General features: G+C 41.3%; 1 protein-coding gene across 4 annotated transcripts in view; it reads left to right on the forward strand.

Annotated features, from left to right (window-relative positions):
* SGCG (sarcoglycan gamma) overlaps positions 1–16,206 on the forward strand; it is a 141,134-nt gene extending 124,928 nt beyond the window's left edge. For all 4 annotated transcript variants that reach the window (XM_063331254.1, XM_063331244.1, XM_063331263.1 and 1 more), the window contains 2 exons: positions 11,926–12,049; positions 14,844–16,206. In XM_063331254.1, the coding sequence (XP_063187324.1) occupies positions 11,926–12,049; positions 14,844–15,017 (298 nt within the window). In that variant the 3' untranslated portion in view covers positions 15,018–16,206. The remainder of the gene's footprint in view (positions 1–11,925; positions 12,050–14,843) is intronic.
* The last annotated feature ends 2,639 nt before the right edge of the window (positions 16,207–18,845 follow it).

Genomic DNA, 18,845 nt, shown 5'->3' on the forward strand with positions numbered 1-18,845 from the left:
GGTTATAAGTGTTGTTTTAAATTGCTTTTATAGTCTTTTCAAAGTAACATTAAAACTGGGCACTGTTTTATTCTCTTTTTAAGAGAACTTGTAAGTGCATTTGTCCTAGAAATTTGAACATGTCTTTTATGTTGCTTACATAATATAAGTTCTGTTAACCAAAATCTTGGGAACTGGAAACATCTGTTATTCAAATCTGGCTTCGTAATTGTGCTGTGCACAGGCATCCCCCCTAAGCCATAAGCAGTGTTAGTGCCTCCTGTGCTTTCGCTGAGCAATTCCCTTGAATCCGGCATCTCATAACTGAGGTTTACTGGAATCATCAGATTTAGAACATAGATTTAGAACATAGAATCTTTCAGATTTGGAACATAGGTACAAAACAAATTTGAAACACGGACTATTTCAAGAAATAAAACTACGATGATAATTTTTAATTTAAATTAAAGGAAAATATGCTGAAGAACACACCAGCTGACAGAAGAGCAGCAAATACTCCCAACACCTAAGAATGCCACCCAAAAGGGATGGAGTGCCCTTTATCCTTGATCATTTCTAGCATAAGACAAGATATGCTTAAAATAAAACCCAATAGACTCATTTATTTAAAAGTCAACGACACTTCCTATACATCTGGAGTAGGGTTAAAAAAACAAAACCAAACAAACCAACCCTCATTGTTTGTATCTGTTTCGCTGATCCAAAATGATTTCTTTATTGTTCATGTGTGTGATTCAGCTAATAGTTCAGCACACACTTCTGGTTACCACTCAGGCTGCATTCATACAACAGAGTCCAAACCTAGACGACCTGTGTGTGCCCGGGATGAGCAGATGCATCTCAGATGCTCATCCAGATTTAGAATTCCCTCTCTTGGAGCAGAAACACTGATTCACCATTCATTCATTCACCGACTGAAATGTGAAGGGATCCTCCCACAAACCCATGCAGATGTGTTTTCAGAGACATTCATGTACTTGGAGCACAGCCCCAAGGGTTTACAACTGCTCGGGCAGATAGTTCAGGTGGAATTGATTCAGCTCATTTAGACATCTAGAGCATAGCTATCTACGCCAGGTCTCATCACCTCTTTGTGGAAGGCAACAGGTTCTGTTAGGGGGTATTACATTTTATCCTAACAGAGACATCTAAAATAGATCAGATTAATTATGCCCTAGCAGTGCCTATTTCTCTCTTTTAATTTGAAGGGTGCACGAGGGATCACCTATACTCCTTACTGTAGGCAACTGCATTTGTTCAGAGGAATCGCGCATTTATCAACTATGCCGTGTTTGGTTAAGCTCTAAAGAAATGAAAATTCATCATAAGAAACAAGGCCACGCACTGTGCTGGGAAATGTTCAAATCCCAGAGTAAAGCTTTTCCACTTGTAACCCTATAGTCCATAAATTCATCTAAATTGTTAATCACAGTTTATATAACCTTGTAACTAGGATTAGCAAAAGCTGTCAATTACTGGCTCTTGTTTGATATCAGGCAGGAGGTAATGAGTCCTTCCAAGCTAATAATTAGCTTGGAGGCCCTGGCCGTGCTAGAACCTTATCTTCTCAGAAAAGTCATGACACCATCATATTTGCCTAAAATAAGTGTCTTTTCTTTCTAAGTTGGTAAAAATCCATAGTTGTCTTATAGTCACTAAAGACTTTGAGAATTTCAAAATACAATCCTAATGTTTTCATTTTCTGAATCTCTTCTTTCTTCAAATCTTCTGCATCCAATTCAGACTTCTTTTTTATACTAATCTTGGTAATTGTGTGTCAGCCTCCCATGCTTGTGTTTGCATGTATATTTATTACCTTTTACGGTTGTGCCGTTGACTCCAGCAGTTCTAGTTCTGAGGGTTTTTCTGATTTTCTGTACTGCTCTGCACCACTCATCTCCAATGTCTTCCTGCAATTTACTCCTTTCTTAAAGCTTAGAAATCTGCAAATTTTTATTTGGAAAACAGCACAATCTGTCTTTTCTTCTTATCACCAGATTGCCCCGAAGCGCAAGAGAGGATAGAGCAATCTTATGTTGTTTGTGCTTTTCTTTCATGGAGCTCTTAACAAAGAATTCATTGGAGGAACACAGTCCCTTTTGGTTTCTTGGGTCCTTTGGCTCTGATGTTGCCATACTTACAATTTAGGCACCCTGATTCAGCAGCACAGCACGTAGCAGACGTGACGCTTCCAAGCCGTTTGGCGTAAGAGAGTGTAATAAGTCCATGAATGAAATAATTTAAATACAGATTCATGGATAAGTGGATAGATTTATCTATGGACAAATCAATTTATCCACAGAATCTGATTAATTATGATTTTATTTCTATCCAATGATTGTCTAATGTAAAGCACACAAAGAGGTAAAGAATCCATTCCTGCAGTGGCTCAAGATCCTATGAGGTCATTATAAGATTGTTTTAGCTTTAGAAAATGCATTCCCTGTACGTGAGCTATGCTCAGTTGAGCCTAATGATTATTTGTGATCTGACTTCTTGGTTTCTCCATTCCACCACCACATGGCTCTTCATGAAATACTGACTGCATTGTTATCAATGGGATTTTGTCATTTCCCTGTGTCTCTGCTTCGTTCCAGCCAAGCACAACGAGCCTGGCTGTGTCACGTAGGATGACGGCTCCTTCCTGAGAGCTGGCAGAAGGCAGAATATGAAAATGGTTCAATGGTCTTTTTTTCCTCTCCAGAGTTGAGAACTCAACCCTGAAGTGGTAGAATAATGAAGTGCTCCTAGCCCTTACCAACACAGACACCTGGAAGGGGAATCTAATAAACTTTGTGCCCTCCAGAAAATCTAGCTATAAAGGTAACAGCAGCTTTTTAGAACATATTATTTTCCTTTACCATGTAGAATCCATTACAGATTTGAGAGTTTATTCTTTAAGCTCAGTAGCCATACACTATGAACACTTTACACTTTGCTGATATCAGGAAAAAATAATTAACTTAATCTTAGTTTTATTTTCCAAAAGTAATTATTTTTTTTTAAAGAAAGAGTCCTGCAGCAATATGGCACGTGCCATACAAAAGTCCTGTACTGCTGTTAGTAGCCCTCTTGTAACAACTGCCAGTGCTTCACACATTAGGACTGTCAGTACCGATATGTAAATGTTAAAAACGTTGTCCCAAGAAAGAAGGCTACCAGAATAAGCAGAGCCTACTGCATCCTTGTGTAATTATTTCAGAGTAGCTCTGCTGTTACTGGAGTATTTGGGATGTTCATTACAACATGCATTTGTCCCTATTTTTAAGAGGTCAGAGATGTTACAAACTCCCCAGCAAAGCCCAGCATGTTTTTGAGACTTTCCCAAGTGATTGAAGACAAAATGATAGACCTTCCAAAATGACATTTTCATTAATGCGTTTAAGCAATAAGCGGACGAGAGTCAAGAAAAAAGTGACTTTTAAAATCAAATTACAACAAATGGCTCCATTATTTTATAGTGTCTAAATTGCAGCATAGTGCCACTGAAGATTTAAAAAAAAAAAGCTTCAGAATTACTAGAAAAATGAGGTGCTTTATGTACAGACATTCCAGCCAAATAAATTTTCTTTAATGCGTTTCCTATGTATGTACACTTGCCTCTGAACAGACACCCTCATCGTATGTTTCTCTGAATTCAATTGTACTATCAGTTTTCTTCTGATATTATCAGGCAACTTTTCTGTGTTTTCACAAGGTGCTGTTGATCTTCTTTTCTATTACTGGCACAGTACCTTTATTTTGGAGAGGTATTAGCCTTGGCATGCTTAAGGTGAAGGTACAATTCTAATATCAAGCTGTATTTTGTGCTATTATAAGCTTTCCTGTGAATTTGCCTGCAATGAAATAGTCAGATGTACTTGGAAGAAACTGCAAAAAAAGTTCTTTTTTCCTTTTAAATAATTATTATTCAAATTAGATTCTTTAAAATGTACTGTTAGGCATATTACATTTTATTGTGGCATAGATAATAGACAGGGATTCAGGGTAAGGGAGCTGTAGCTATCGACATTAGTCTTCCTGAAACAGAATATGTGTCCTAATGCAGGCAACTCCCAGGAGCAATAATCTTTGGAAAATGGTTTCTTTGAACTAAGCTACAAAAATTGGGAGGATGTAATATAACCATTGGCAAACTAATGGACTTGACAGGGGAAATGGATGCTGGTTTTCAGTCAATTTTTTTTTCATTATAGTTCATTTAGTTTAATTCAGTGAAACTCAGACTTAGAGGGTCAAAGTGAAAGGAAGAAATATGGAAGACAGCATCATCCAGGTAGGGAGCAATTATTCCATGTTTAAATGAAGACGTTCGATATGTGTGGTGCAAAATGGTACGTCTTAGGAAGAAAAATCAGTCAACATTTGAAAGATTTACAGTAGTTATGTCAAATCAGAATTTTGCACCGAGGCTTGGCTGAGTAACTGCTACGTTTCCATTACTGTGCGGAAACTGATCAGGGAAGAAGATTTAATGACTCATTAGTATTTTGTGGTTTTTGACATTCAGTAAGAGCTATCAGAGTTTACCATTGAATACTAATACTTCCGTGTCCTTAAGATATACACAGTTGGCGGATCATACTGTGAAACTTATCTTTCCTGTTTGCAAAAATAAGCTGTAATTTTAGGAGCCATTCCAAAGCAAATAATTTTACGAAACAAACCAGAAATGAGGCACATACCGAGACTTGAGGTCTCAGTCCTGTTGTTTCGTCCTTCTTTGCCTTTGCACCTGCTGGCAAACAACCAAAAGCCACAAGGCAGAACACCAAGATCCGTAGCTGTGGGTAATCATATTCTTCTTCCCCCACTCCGCTCGCCCTCCCCACTTGCCTGCTGGGAGAGAAGCGGGTACGGGTGGGAACTGGCAGCCGGCGTTAGTGCGCGCCTGCTGCTCGCTATCCACCTCTGCAGCTCGGGTTCAGTTTTGCTCAGCTTGTGTCAAAATGAATCCAGCTTCCTCAAAAAGAGAGAATGTGGTTTGAAACTCCATATGTTGGACCATAAACAAATAGCGACGATCTCTGTTTCCTGTGTAACTAGCGCGTGCTCTGGCTGTGGTTTACTCTCTCACGATGCCTAGCTGCATTGCCAGTGAATGAGACTGCTTTCAGACTAATCAAAAAGTCAATATACTCCTATTGCCTTTTAAAGGTTAACATGCGTTCAAAGAGCAGAGCTGAAAGCAGACACCTACAGAGAACCAAGGCCAATTAAGCCCACAGAATCCTCTACGTTGCTTTTTGACTTCCAAGACATTAGTTTCTTGACAAGTTAAAGATTCTCCTTTTCCCTGCTTTTTCCTCATGTTTTTTTTTCCTCCATTTCTTCTTATTTTCTGTTCTTCCTCTGCTTCACAACCTCCAATCGCTGCCTAATTTCATTTCTGTTCCCCTTTCACCTTTCAAGTCAGAGTTGAACTCAAGGGCAGGTGTCCATGGCCAGACTCCTGTCTGCACGCCAAGGCATATGAGGGTTTCTTCCTTACTTTACAATGTGAAAAAGCTGGTTTGGTTATGTGCCAGCAGCATCTGAGGTTCTGTGCTACATTTTCACAGCCTGTCCCCTATGCAGCCTCAGTAATTCTGCCTCTTTATGGACTGTAATAAGACCTGTCGCCATTGCTCTCCTAACTCTTCTGTTTCTCTCAAGGAAATAAAGTAGGACGGAGAAGTTACATATATTCATAATCTCAGAAAAAGATGAGCCTAGCTGCGGAAGTACTCCTGCACGGAGAGTTGCACAGTGCTTACTTTCACAGGAATGCAGGCTTGCAGGATCAGATGTTCAGTGCCATAACGGGCAGCTTTATTGAACTCACTGTAATGGTTTTATTTGGCCATGGAACAGTTTAGTCAAAGCACTTCATATTTTTAAAAATGTGTTCTAACTCTGAGAAGTCATGGAGATTGTTTACTGAGAGGTGGGTCAAACAGCCATGGACTCAAAAAAGGAGCGTGGGAGACATCCTGATGAGGTCATCAGGTTAGCATCTTCATGGAAGTTCAAGGGAAACAAGGACCATGTGCAAATACACACCAGTGGAGCATGTTCCATTATTCCAGCTCTTCTGAATTACATTTTCTAAATCTCCTCTTTTTTTCTTTACATTCTTCAATCTTTTCTCTAATAGTGTATTTCCCATGCATGCTCCCGTATCAATGCTTAGGAACAAGTGTGAAGCACTGTCTTCTGTCCTACAAAGACTAATTGAGAGAAGGAAAGGGGCTTGGGATCTTTTGCTGTCTTCTGCCCCCTCATATGACTTTGCTCTTAAATAAAACCTTAATATAGATGTTTATTTGACCCTTGTGCATGGATCCTTCTGTTTAATTATACTAAAGCACTATGAGAGGAAGACTGAGCATATTAGAGAAGTGAAAGAGATGGATTAGAATATTTTATGATTCTCATAAAAATCGATACCAACAAGCTTTGTGAAAAACTTTTAATGAAAAGACATTACGAACTAGTCAGCATTTAGGTTCTGCCTGGACCCACCTCATGTTCTTTCATTATTTAAAAGGGCATCACACAAAAAAACCCCACCGTATAGGTGAACACCAGACCAATATCTTATTAATGATCTAAACAAACGTACTGCTGTGAAATAATCTGTTATAAAGTAAAATAAATCAGGTCTGGTATATTTGGCATTTTATTTTCTCCTGTGTACAAGGGCCCTAGGTTTTTCTCTTTTATTGATATAAGGACACACTTAAGTACTTAATACACTATACATTGCTAAATTCTTTACCATACCTTTAACACTTTAGTGCCAGGTTTACATTTTACAAAATCTTTTCTGTATGGTAAAATTGATCAGGCTATTTTAACTAAAAAAAAAAAAAAAAAAAAAAGAAGAGTCAGCTGTATGTATGGGCACACCAGTTGTTGGGTGCCCCCACAGTTGGGTCCATCTGTCTGTCTAGTCCGCTTTCAGTAACCCTGGTATTCCTCAGGTAGGTGCTGGGAGGAATGCATACATTTGGGGAACTTTTATCTAAAGTCATATCCAGGATTTCTGTCCCCATTAAATTCAGGAGAGATGCTGACTCATATATGGAAAGGACAAAAACTGACCAGAAGGAAGGAATAAACTATTTCCCAAATTCACAAGAGCAATTTGGTTCCTCCGTCCTGCTTGAGGAGTCAAGCTGTCCCACATTGTGGTAGGAAATTTGGGCTCCAGAAGACTGTGGTACTCTTTTGCAGTACTAAAACCGGATTTATAATGCATTGTGGTACTTCTAAGTAGATCAGCAAGGTATCCTTCCAGCTCCTGCCAGAACAGGATGAAAGAAGAGATCAATATTCCTGCAGCATGTACCAGCTGAGAAGGGATTTTGAAAGTCCGGGTTCAGTTCAGCTGCTTCTTTACCACAACCAGAGCAGGTTGTCACTTCTCTCACATCCTCCCTGAACGCAGCCAACTGAGCAATTTCTGGTGATCTGGTGTCTCCGTGAGTTAGCAACATGCTTATAGGAAGGGGTGGGAATTTCCCAGCCTGTTAGGTTGTTGGGACGGTTTCAGATCCAGAGCCTGAATGCTGTCCAGATTCCCTCAGAAGACTTTCACACAGTCCTTCATAAATTATTCTGCACACCTCGGCACCAAATTTCCTTGGCAGCCAGCCAAGACAGTGTAGTCAGCTTCTGGAACTATTTTACCAACAAGGAAGAAGACAGTGATAAAAATACTATATTTCTTGTAATCAGTTGCTTCAATTGTAATGGACTGCTGGAGGACCAATATCCAGCAGATGACAGAGCAATGAAATATTAGCAGGGACCACTTCTTCCCCGCCTTTCCCTGCCCTTCATTCGCCAAGACAGAGCAGTTTCTCTGCATTTGGCCAACAAACCTCCAGGTGGGATCAAGGTGAAGGACAGCAAGGCAAAATACCTGCTCTGCAAGTCAGCCTAGGTATGGTTTCCATTGCTTCACGTTCCATGGATATGTCTACATGACTGTTTTAATTTAAAATTAGGAACATGCTTTTGAGCGAAAACTCCAAACTGCCTGAGCTCCCCAAATCTTCGTTCTCATTGTGAAATTGTTTGGGGCACATGAACAGGATTGCATTTGGATTAAATTAACCCGAAAGCTATGCTCTCCTGGAGAATGCCTAACATGCCCCAACCTTTCTGCATGTCCAGTCTTTGGGGTCGGCCAACAGCTAGTCCGGAGTACTCCTCTGAACACATATAATGGGGGTGTCAGGTCCTTGGCATCAAATAAATGTTGTGCTGTCCCGATCAACTCCTCTTGCACCTCACCACTTGCTAATAGACCCCTGGCAGCTACCGCAGTACCTAGAAGCTACTCATAAGTACAGAATCCATCTTCCCAAATGAGATACAGGCTGTGACAGATGTCTCATTTAGGACAGCACATTACATAGATTAATTCCTCTAGATGGTAAAGACAGTCACTCCATTCTGTTAAATGTAATTTATATGCCTGTAATTTTCCAAAAAGATAAAGTGACTGGTAACAATATATTTCTTCGTCATTCTACTGCCTGAATTCAAACAAACACTAAAAAAGGACCAAAACCTCTTAAGACAATCAACTTCTGTCCTCTGAGCGTCCATGCACCCTCCAGCATTTGCAAGCAAATTGAATTCTGGTTTTGCCAAGACTTTTGAGGGATGCACATCAACATTTTGTTCAGCCTAGCCTACTCTCTCCCCCCTTTTATTGCCTAGGGAATAAATCTTGAAAATTTCGTATCAGCCATCATCTGCACTCAGTCATGTATCTTCTTTGTGACTGACCAAATCATTCACAATGCAGAGCAACTTCCTCCCGTCATCTGTTCCCTGATATGTATTAAAAAAAATAGCACATTTTACTTTATTAATTTCTACTTAAAACACGACCGGTGTTAAGAATTACAGTGCTCTAGTCATACCTTTCTCAGACACCCTGAGTTTATGCAAGTATCTCCACCAGTCAGCTCTTCTGCTAGGGCAGCTCTATGGTCCCCAGGCCCTTAAGCATACAAGAGAAGTTCAAACCTGCCCACCAGCGACAAACTGGAAGCGCCTCAGGGCCAGGGTCACAGAAGAATTTTAGGTGACTTTAAGGTCAATGTCTAAAGCGCTGAGAAGTCACGTGTCTTCAGGACCAAGTGGGGACTGAGAAGGGACATTTAAAGTCAAGGTTCAACTCAGTCATGTCATTTCTACACTGGGTGCCTGTTTCCCTTTGGTTGCATCTGGACTTGAGGCGCTGAATCTCTGAATGCTGGATGAAGAAATATATCATTAGTGCTACTGAATGTTGCCTTTGCTAAAATCTCACACAATAGTTCCAGAAGGCTTTAAAATCCTTGCTTAAGCTTCACTGCAGTTTCCATTGCCAGGAAGCTCCAATGACTTAATTAGGTAAATCTACCCTTAGTTAATCTAGAAATAGGGCCTGTATAAACAGCAGAAATTTAGGATTGTGATTAATATAGCAAATGTAAGTCTGCCATGTAATTTAAATTATATGTAAGTCACATCATAAATCTGTAAATGCTTCCGAAGTCTGTAGGCTTCTTGCCAGCATTAATTTTGGTAGAAAGTAAGAAGTATTTCTCCATGTTTAATTGCTTTTCAAACTCCAGGTCTGATATGCTCTTCAAAAATCTGTCCCAGTTAGCCTTCTTGTAATATTCAATAGAGCTTAAAAATAAAAATGTATGCCTATGTATAGATTACTTACATAGATTAAATACTTTATAGAAAAACATGAGCTATTTCAATGTTTATAGCTTTTTGCTAAAACAAAGTAAGGAACAGTTGTATTCAACTACCGTGACACTGACTTATGAAAATATATTAAACTTTAAATATTAAAAATACAAACTTTGATTTATTTTTCATTATATAATGCATACAAATATGCATTGGAAAACAGTCCCATGAAGCAGACCTCCCATGTAAATCCTTCAGGGAAAAACTGATTTCCAATTTCATAAAAGTTTAAATCTAAGGATCTAAACCAAAAAGTCATAGAAGAGTTGTTAAATCACAAACACTGATTAATAAAGATTGCTACCTTTATGCTAGATGGCTGATGCAGAACAGACTAGTACTCATGGCCTTGTACTCAGCATGATCATGACAGAAGTTTGCACCATCTCAGCGTCGTGGGATAAGGCATCAAAGTATTTTATGGTTATGGTCCTAATGTGGAACCATGATGCAGTTATCCATTGTTAGGAATTAAAATTAGCAATCTGGAGTTTAAACTAATTGAAGGTGACTAACCCAGGAGATGTTCAGGAGAGGCAGCTCATAGAAACATAGAGCCATAGAATGGTTTTGGTTGGAAGAGACCTCTGAAGATCAAAGAAGATAGAATCTCCTGTTACCTCTGGCCAGTGGTGATAAGCCAATATTGCCTGAGTTATTTTCAGATTTGGGGCTAAAAAATGAAGTTTCAGCGACTGTGCTGGATTGCGCTCATCTATCATGGGTTTAGGTTTTAAGATATCAGCTGGATTTAACTTCTGTAGAACTCTAAGATACAACTGAAGGTTCTCACAAGCACAAACTGACTTCTTTTAAATTCTAGTTTTAATGAAGTAACTGCAAAAAAAGGAAGACCTGAAGCAGTCTGAGTAAATGAAACCCATCAGACAGCTACATCAGGGCTGCATGTGAAGTTGTTTCGTTCCTTTAGCATGATTGGCAGTCAGCGTCTAGACTCACTATCTGATGCATACCTCCTGGTCCTCCACTCATCCAGATGGGTGCCTGTTGATCACGCATGGAGCTGACACAGCATCTGCTGGGAGTGCGTGCACATACACACACAAACACACCCCCCCTCTACATTTTCGGAAGATACAGTGGTGAGCACATGCAGAGCTGGTAACAGGAACACGTGACTGAGTTCTGCATTATGGATGAAGCCCACATTATTTTATATGTGTCCAGGGAACGTACAGAATTTAGGAGGTAACACGGATGTGAAGTAAACTGGGACCACCAGTTGATTCACTTCCTCTAGCCTTAATATTCACCTGTTTAATGTTGGCTGATAGTGTAAAATTCAAGCTGGTGTCATCAGGAAGGGTGAGCCAATATTGAGGAACAAAACCTGGATCTGATCCTGTCGTGTTCCAGTGCCTCCAGGTGAAGCAGTTCTAGGTAATGGTCAAAAGAAGCAATATAATCACTAGCTTGCTGCTGAGCTTGGACTTCTTCTTTCCTTAACACGGTTTTTAATTAGTAGTTCTATCCCTGATACTTACCATGGAAATGATACCAGAATTCTGAGGAAACAAAGCCTTGTCTCTTCGGAAAATAAAAATCATTAATCCTGCACAGCTGACATGATGATGTGATTACTCAGCTAATACAGTACCTTCCTGCCATCTTGTGGCACTGCAGGGTTTGCAACTTTCTGTTACATTGCGTAATTTTTATTTCAAACAAAATTATTGGTTTTTAAGTTTCAGGTGCCGTGTAGTTAAACAACACACACAGAGAAAGTGAAATCTTGGTCCGAGTGATAGCAGTGTCAAAACTCTTGTTGATTAAAAAACTTCCAGACTGCACTGATTGTATTAATTACAATATCTTATTGTGTAAAAAATGAAAATAAATTCAAACTAAAGAATATTAAAATGGGTTTCAGTTTTAAAGAGTAAATTACTGCTATACTGAAATAATCTGAAGTTATATCTCAAATAATACCTTGCATTTCTATTCTGAATTCATCTATATTTTTCATTTGGGATACTTTAGTGTTTTTAAATAGCTACCTCCTTTTTCAAGTCTGCCTGAAGAAAAAAGAAGCTGCATCTTTTATATGACTTCAGGCGAGATCCTTCAAGTGCATGTTCAAAGTTTACTTCCTTTTCAAAAATAAAGGAACATATGAGAATGTGCTACTGTCAGATTTCCCGCTCCTGCTTTCAGGCTGGAATCACCAACTCGATCTTTGAGCATGGATGCACCACGAGGAATTAATATCAAAGCGCAAGCTGGGAATATTGAAGCTCTTTCCCAGATGGATATCAAACTACACAGCAGTGATGGTGTGGTAAGTACAAGTCCTTCTGTTTCCATAACCATGGTTGATCTTGCTGTCTGAATATAACTAGTAACTTCCAAGTTTTTTTCAAATTCTGTTAATTTAATTCCTCAGATTTTAGGAGATAGATAGGATATAAAAATTAATGGTGCCAATAATAAGACTTTTATTTTTGGGTCAGATTAAATAATACTACCAATTGACATCATGTTGTATTAGCTTAGAGAAATGCTGTCTAATACAACCCTGATAGCGCTCAGCTCCCCACTAGCACAGTGATCCCCACGCACCCCAGTGGGGTCCTTGGCCCAGAGGTAGACATTCGGCCCCAGAGTTGCTAAATTAAGGAGTGAAGCTCTGCAGGTATCGTTAAGAGCTGCCACATCAGCAACAGCACGTGACATGCAGCAGCCTGTTTATCCCCTCTGCGAGGCTATACAATGCCAGTTCTGCTACAGAGGAACTCCAGACCAACCTCTATGTCCATCCCTGACCAGCTAGCACAGCTGAGAGGCTTCAGTGTCAGGCCAGGACAGACCTGGGTCCAGCGGCAGTAGCAGCCCCCATGGCCCGCTATTCAGTGTACAGGCAGGGGCCTCGTCTCTGATGGTCACCTCGTCTGACCATGTGGCCCACCTTCTGGATGCGGGGAAGGCTGTGGACGTTGTCTATCTGGACTTTGGTAAGGCCTTTGACACCGTCCCCCACAGCATTCTCCTGGAGAAGCTGGCGGATCATGGCATAGACAAGTGTACTCTCTGCTGGGTTAAAAACTGGCTGGATGGCCGTGCCCAGAGAGTTGTGATTAATGGGGTGAAATCCTCTTGGCGGCCGGTCACCAGTGGTGTCCCTCAGGGCTCAGTTTTGGGCCGGTTCTGTTTAATATCTTTATGGATGATCTGGATGAGGGGATTGAGTGCACCCTCAGTAAGTCTGCAGATGACACCAAACTAGGTGGGAGTGTTGATCTGCTTGAGGGTAGGAAGGCTCTACAGAGGGACCTGGACAGGCTGGATCGATGGGCCAAGGCCAACTGTATGAGGTTTAATAAGGCCAAGTGCCGGGTCCTGCATTTCGGTCACAACAACCCCAAGCAACGCTACAGGCTTGGGGAAGAGTGGCTGGAAAGCTGCCCGGCAGAAAAGGACCTGGGGGTGCTGGTGGACGGCCAGCTTAACATGAGCCAGCAGTGTGCCCAGGTGGCCAAGAAGGCCAACAGCATTCTGGCTTGTATGAGGAATAGCGTGGTCAGCAGGAGCAGGGAAGTGATCGTGCCTCTGTACTCGGCACTGGTGAGGCCTCACCTCGAGTCCTGTGTTCAGTTCTGGGCCCCCCTGTACAAGAGGGACATTGAAGTGCTGGAGCGTGTCCAGAGGAGAGCTACCAGGCTGGTGAGGGGTCTGGAGACCAGGTCATACGAGGAGAGGCTGAGGGAGCTGGGCATGTTTAGCTTGGAGAAGAGGAGGCTGAGGGGAGACCTCATTGCCCTCTACAACTACCTGAAAGGAGGTTGGAGAGAGGTGGGTGTTGGCCTCTTCTCCCAGGTGAATAATGACAGGACCGGAGGAAATGGTCTGAAGTTGCATCAGGGGAGGTTTAGGTTAGATATTAGGAGGAATTACTTTACTGACAGAGTGGTCAGGCACTGGAACAGCCTGCCCAGGGAGGCGGTTGAGTCACCATCCCTAGAGGTGTTTAAGAAACGTCTAGATGTGGCACTTCAGGGCATGCTCTAGTGGCAGAGATTGTAGGTTGTTTGGTTGGACTCGATGATCTGAAGGGTCCTTTCCAACCATGAAGATTCTGTGATTCTGTGATTCTTATTATAGAATCATAGACTGGTTTGGGTTGGAAGTAACCTTGAAGATCACCTAGTTCCAACCCCCTGCCATGGGCAGGGACACCTCCCACTAGACCAGGCTGCTCAAAGCCCCATCCAGCCTGGCCTTGAACACTTCCAGGGATGGGGCATCCACAGCTTCTCTGGGCAACCTGTTCCAGTGTCTCACCACCCTCACAGTAAAGAAGTTCTTCCTGATACCTGATCTAAATCTACCTCCTTTCACAGTTAAACCATCACCCCTCGTGCTATCACTACACCCCCTGATAAAGAGTCCCTCCCCATCTTTCCTGTAGGCCCCATTCAGGTACTGAAAGGCCACTATAAGGTCTGCCTGGAGCCTTCTCTTCTCCAGGCTGATCTCTCAGCCTATCTTCAGAGGAGAAGTGCTCCAGCTCTCTGATCATCTTCGTGGCCCTCCTCTGGACCTGCTCCAACAGATCCACGTCCTTCTTATGTTTGGGGCCCCAGGGCTGGGCGCAGTACTCCAGGTGCTCACGAGAGCGGAGCAGAGGGGCAGAATCACCTCCCTTGACCTGTTGGCCACGCTGCTTTTGATGCAGCCCAGGATACAGTTGGCTTTCTGGGCTGCGGGCGCGCATTGCCAGGTCATATTCAGTTTTTCATCTACCAATACCCCCCGAGTCCTTCTCCTCAGGGCTATTCTCAATCCACTCATCCCCCAGTCTGTATTTGTGCTTGGAATTGCCCCAACCCATGTGCAGGACCTTTCACTTGGCCTTGTTGAACTTCAGGAGGTCTCTGCTAAGGAAGAGGATGGGCACCAGCTTATCCCTCTCCCTTGTTCCAGTGTCTGCCAAGAGCCTGGCCCAAAGAGCAGCTTTGTGTATGTTCGGGTAGGCTATTCTTAAACCACTGCCTAGATAAAGTCAAGTTGGTTTATGGCACGCTGTTGCGTTATTATCTCTAATGAGCCTATTTGTCCTACTGTCTCCCATGCAGCTTTTGCTCGATGCTGAAACTGTGCGACTGCCCAAATTGCCTGAGGGTACAAGGGGTGGATCTGGTATTTCTCAGGGGCTTTATGAAATCTGCGTGTGTCCGGACGGAAAGCTCTACTTGTCAGTGGCTGGCGTGGGCTCCACTTGCCAAGAATACAGCCGCGTCTGCCAGTGAGGCACCAGAAAAGGCCACACACCCCGCTCCGAGTCCAAGTTTTATATTATTGCTGAAGAGCATTACCGAAAGCAGAATTTTCAGAATTTTAAAAACAGAGCACTTCAGTTTAGGAAAAAAAATCTGTATCTACAATTCTGGACTACAGGGTGAAAGGGGAAGAAGAGCACAAATGACATTTTAACTTCTGAAGAATGACTTGAATCAAATTATTTGTTCTGTCAGTAACACTTTGAAAACAGCCTTACAGAGAGGATAAAAATAAAATAAAAGGAATATGTTCCCTTGCTGAACTATTATTCAGTCAGATGGTTATGTCATTGTTAATATTTTTGAGCTCTGTGGTTTTTTCTCTCACTACATGTAAACCCTTACTGCATTAGTGGGTGAAATTAAATTGAAGGAACTACTTGAACTGTTTGCTAAGACAAAGCATTATTTGGGGAACTCAGAAAGTGCCAGCAAATGGTCTATGCAATTTTGTTCTTGCAATAACACAAGATATGAAAAATGTGGTATTTGTATAAGTTCTGTGTAAAAGGTGTTAATTTGCTAATAGCTTTCTATTTTAATTTGGCAAAAATATATGCTGATTTGCCGATTACTGAGATTCATATAAAAATAACTAATACAAAAATCTCCAGGAGTCATTGACATCTCCCTGTGTCTCAAATCTGTTCGCTATACACTAGAGAAATATGTTAGTATATTTTATAACAGCAATAGTTTGTTGTACTGCCTGTACCATCGTACTCATTTAAACTCTTTTATAAAAATTTTAGAACATGCTAATTCAACAAGGCAATTTGCTCTGCCAGCTGGACTAGTAAAAAGGAAAAAAAAAAATCCTTACTGTGGCTCCAGATTGTCTGACACAAGGAACTGTTTGGGCGGTGGGAAAAAAAAAATCCTTTTTTGCAGCCCACAGGATTCAATTAAGAGGACTATTTAATTTCCACGTGCAGCCATCGACTGGTATTTCTGATGCTGCCAGAGTGAGACTCCATCACAAACAGAGAGGGTAAAACTACTCTTTATTATTTTTTACATTAGGAGTTTGGATACCGAGTAAATGCTCACCAGAGTTGACAAACCATTTATTGACCTTGTAGAGAAACACGACTGCAGACCCATTCCCCTGTACAGCCTTGCACTGAACACGAATAAATCGTTTGCACACCTCTGGGTAGCAGAATTTGTATTCGATAGTCTGTTGTTTAAACTGCATGGGTTTTTAACTCCTTTGATGCTGTTTTGTATATACTTGATGATACTATTACCCAGGTAGGAGCTGCTATCACATAGTGCCTTGGTGTCTATTCACAAAAAGATTTTTACCCATAATCGTTACTAAACTGCAGAATGTCCATCCTTTAGAGAAAAGAATCGTCATCCTTAAGGCAGGAGAATCAGAACAAAGAATGACTAAGACTGGGCCGTTCTTTAAACTTGCTACTTCAGCTTTGGTGGACAAACAAAGAAACGCAGCTCTCGGTTATGATCCCAGATACCCACAAAAGGCTGAGTTGAGAAAGAGCCCCCAGTTAACAGCATCTGCTGCTATTGTAGCAAAGCCCTGGGTAGTCCCTGCCTCAAGGGCTGCCTTTGTAATTTATCCAATGAGTCTAACGTACAATACTGAAATTGTCCTTCATTAGCAGGGCGGAGGCCTCAGCAATTAATGCAAACTAGAAGAGCTTCGATAGGAAAAGTCGGAGAGACGTGCGTCAGCTGAGGTTTTGGGTCCCTTCAGGCGAAGGGGGCAAGTGAATCAAGGCCTCCCATGTTATTTGGAGAGCGCTCTGATTGCCAACATTCTGCCTGAGGGAGAAATGGGAAGCCACGCAGCTTCCATTTCTGAAATTCCTTTTACCTGGGCTTAGACATCTACCTTCAGGAGCATGCAGGACTGAGTACACCCTGAATACAGGGGTGTTGGTCCTCAAGAGAGGGATACATCTCTCTACAACTGTATCTCTCAACTGTGCCTCTCGAACTACGCCCTCAGCCAAGACAGGCTTGAACCGAAACCTGCCTTCAGCATTCCTTTAAAGTCGGTGTAGGTGGTTCCAGCCATATGTGCAAGTTTTTACAATACAAATTACGAGCCATCTTGGATTATTCATTGGCTAGAAAATCTGTGCATTTAAATGAAGGGCAGCAAATTCCATTGCATGTGCCAGATAGATAGATACTTAAAAACCCCTGCGACAAGTAACCTGGAGGACTGTAATGTCTACAGCCTTTTATAGATGTAGTGCAACGATAAAACTGGGACTTTAGTCCTTAGAGAACTCAGCCACTATCTAGTTTCCAAAGCGTTTGAACTGTCCTCATACCTATGTTTCTGACATCAAGGAACATACACCCACTTCCGTGTGGTACCGAACTACTCGTTCACCTAATCAAATCCCTAGATGTTAGCCAGATAATGTAAATAAGTACATTGGTTACAATCCACCCATTCTGCTGGCGATGGAAACAGCATTCTAAGTCACGCGGTTTAAGCTTTTGTTTTGGAGGCATACTTTCAAATGTGTTTGCCAGCTAATGCAGAGCAAGGGATTGAAGCCAGGCTTTCCATGTATCACAAGAGTAAATAGCCCCTAAAATACTGGGTATTTGGAAGCCACTTCTGTTGCATCTTCTTGCATTGAGGTGGCTCTGTTTTAGTTAACGTTTTTTGGAAAGCTGTGGTATACAGCTAGGAATCGCAGGGCGCAGTTCCCTGGCGGGTAGCACTGCTAAGCATCGTGGCACCTGGCTTAGACATTGCAATAGCGACCGCCGTTCTTGTGGAGATCAACCTTTTGGACCTTCCTCAGTTCGCAGCTGGATTCTGAGTAGTACCAAAACCTAAATGGGTCTGCGGTTTAGTTCAGCTCCAATTCGCCCCTCGTCATTCTTTAAATGTCATTCTTCGTGATGCTACAAAATTGTCATTGAAAATATAGTTCCATCATGTAAGTTGGGCAGGTTTTCTAAAGCATGGATGACAATGTCTTCTCACTGAAGAACATTTTTGGGATTTTCTTCTTTTAGTGGTGGTTAGTGGAGAAACAAAGTTTATGCTAAAATTACCACAGTGTAATCAGCTGATGCTATAATCTGAATTATTGTTAATTTCAATATAGTTCATGCATCGCTACATTATCACTTCTGATATTGCCATGTCAGTGTCTTTCCATCTCTCTTTAATACTTAAAAATTATTGTTTCTGCTTGAATCAAACTTCAGTAACTACTTACAGATTAACAGAAAATTATGGCACAGGAAAGTGAGAGTACGCACATCTAGTTTATTTTCCAAAGCGTTATCCAAATGGAGAAAAAAAAACCAACCACTACCCAGCATAGTAAACTGTATTGTTTGCATATTTTTTTTCCCTCAAAAAGGATTATTTACAGCAGTTCTTGTAACTGGTTGGGATTTTTACACAGCGGAAAAGCAAAAATATCTAAATGATAGTAAAACTTTATTGGTGATTGCCCAAACACAACCCTCTTTGTTGCCATTTCACAGTCCTTCCGTATTGACATTTGTCTGTCTTTATACAGCTTTATGCAAAAGGAAATTGCAAGAATTAACTGAAAACTGAGTTCTTGAATAAACTTTATACATTTTGAAAAGTCTGCTTCTCCTTTTGTGTTCAAATGAAACACAGCTTAAATGAATGTTTTCTTTTTTAAAACAAAATTATCTTCCCAAGACTCTAAGAATGTGAAATGTACATTATTTAAAAATATGAATGACAATCTTGTCCCCGACTAAAAACTTACGTTCTAGAATTTAGAAAATGCTTTACAATTAGGTTTCATTGGACACCTA

Source organism: Chroicocephalus ridibundus, chromosome 1, assembly GCF_963924245.1.
Source record: "Chroicocephalus ridibundus chromosome 1, bChrRid1.1, whole genome shotgun sequence".
Classification (NCBI taxonomy): Eukaryota; Metazoa; Chordata; class Aves; order Charadriiformes; family Laridae; genus Chroicocephalus; species Chroicocephalus ridibundus.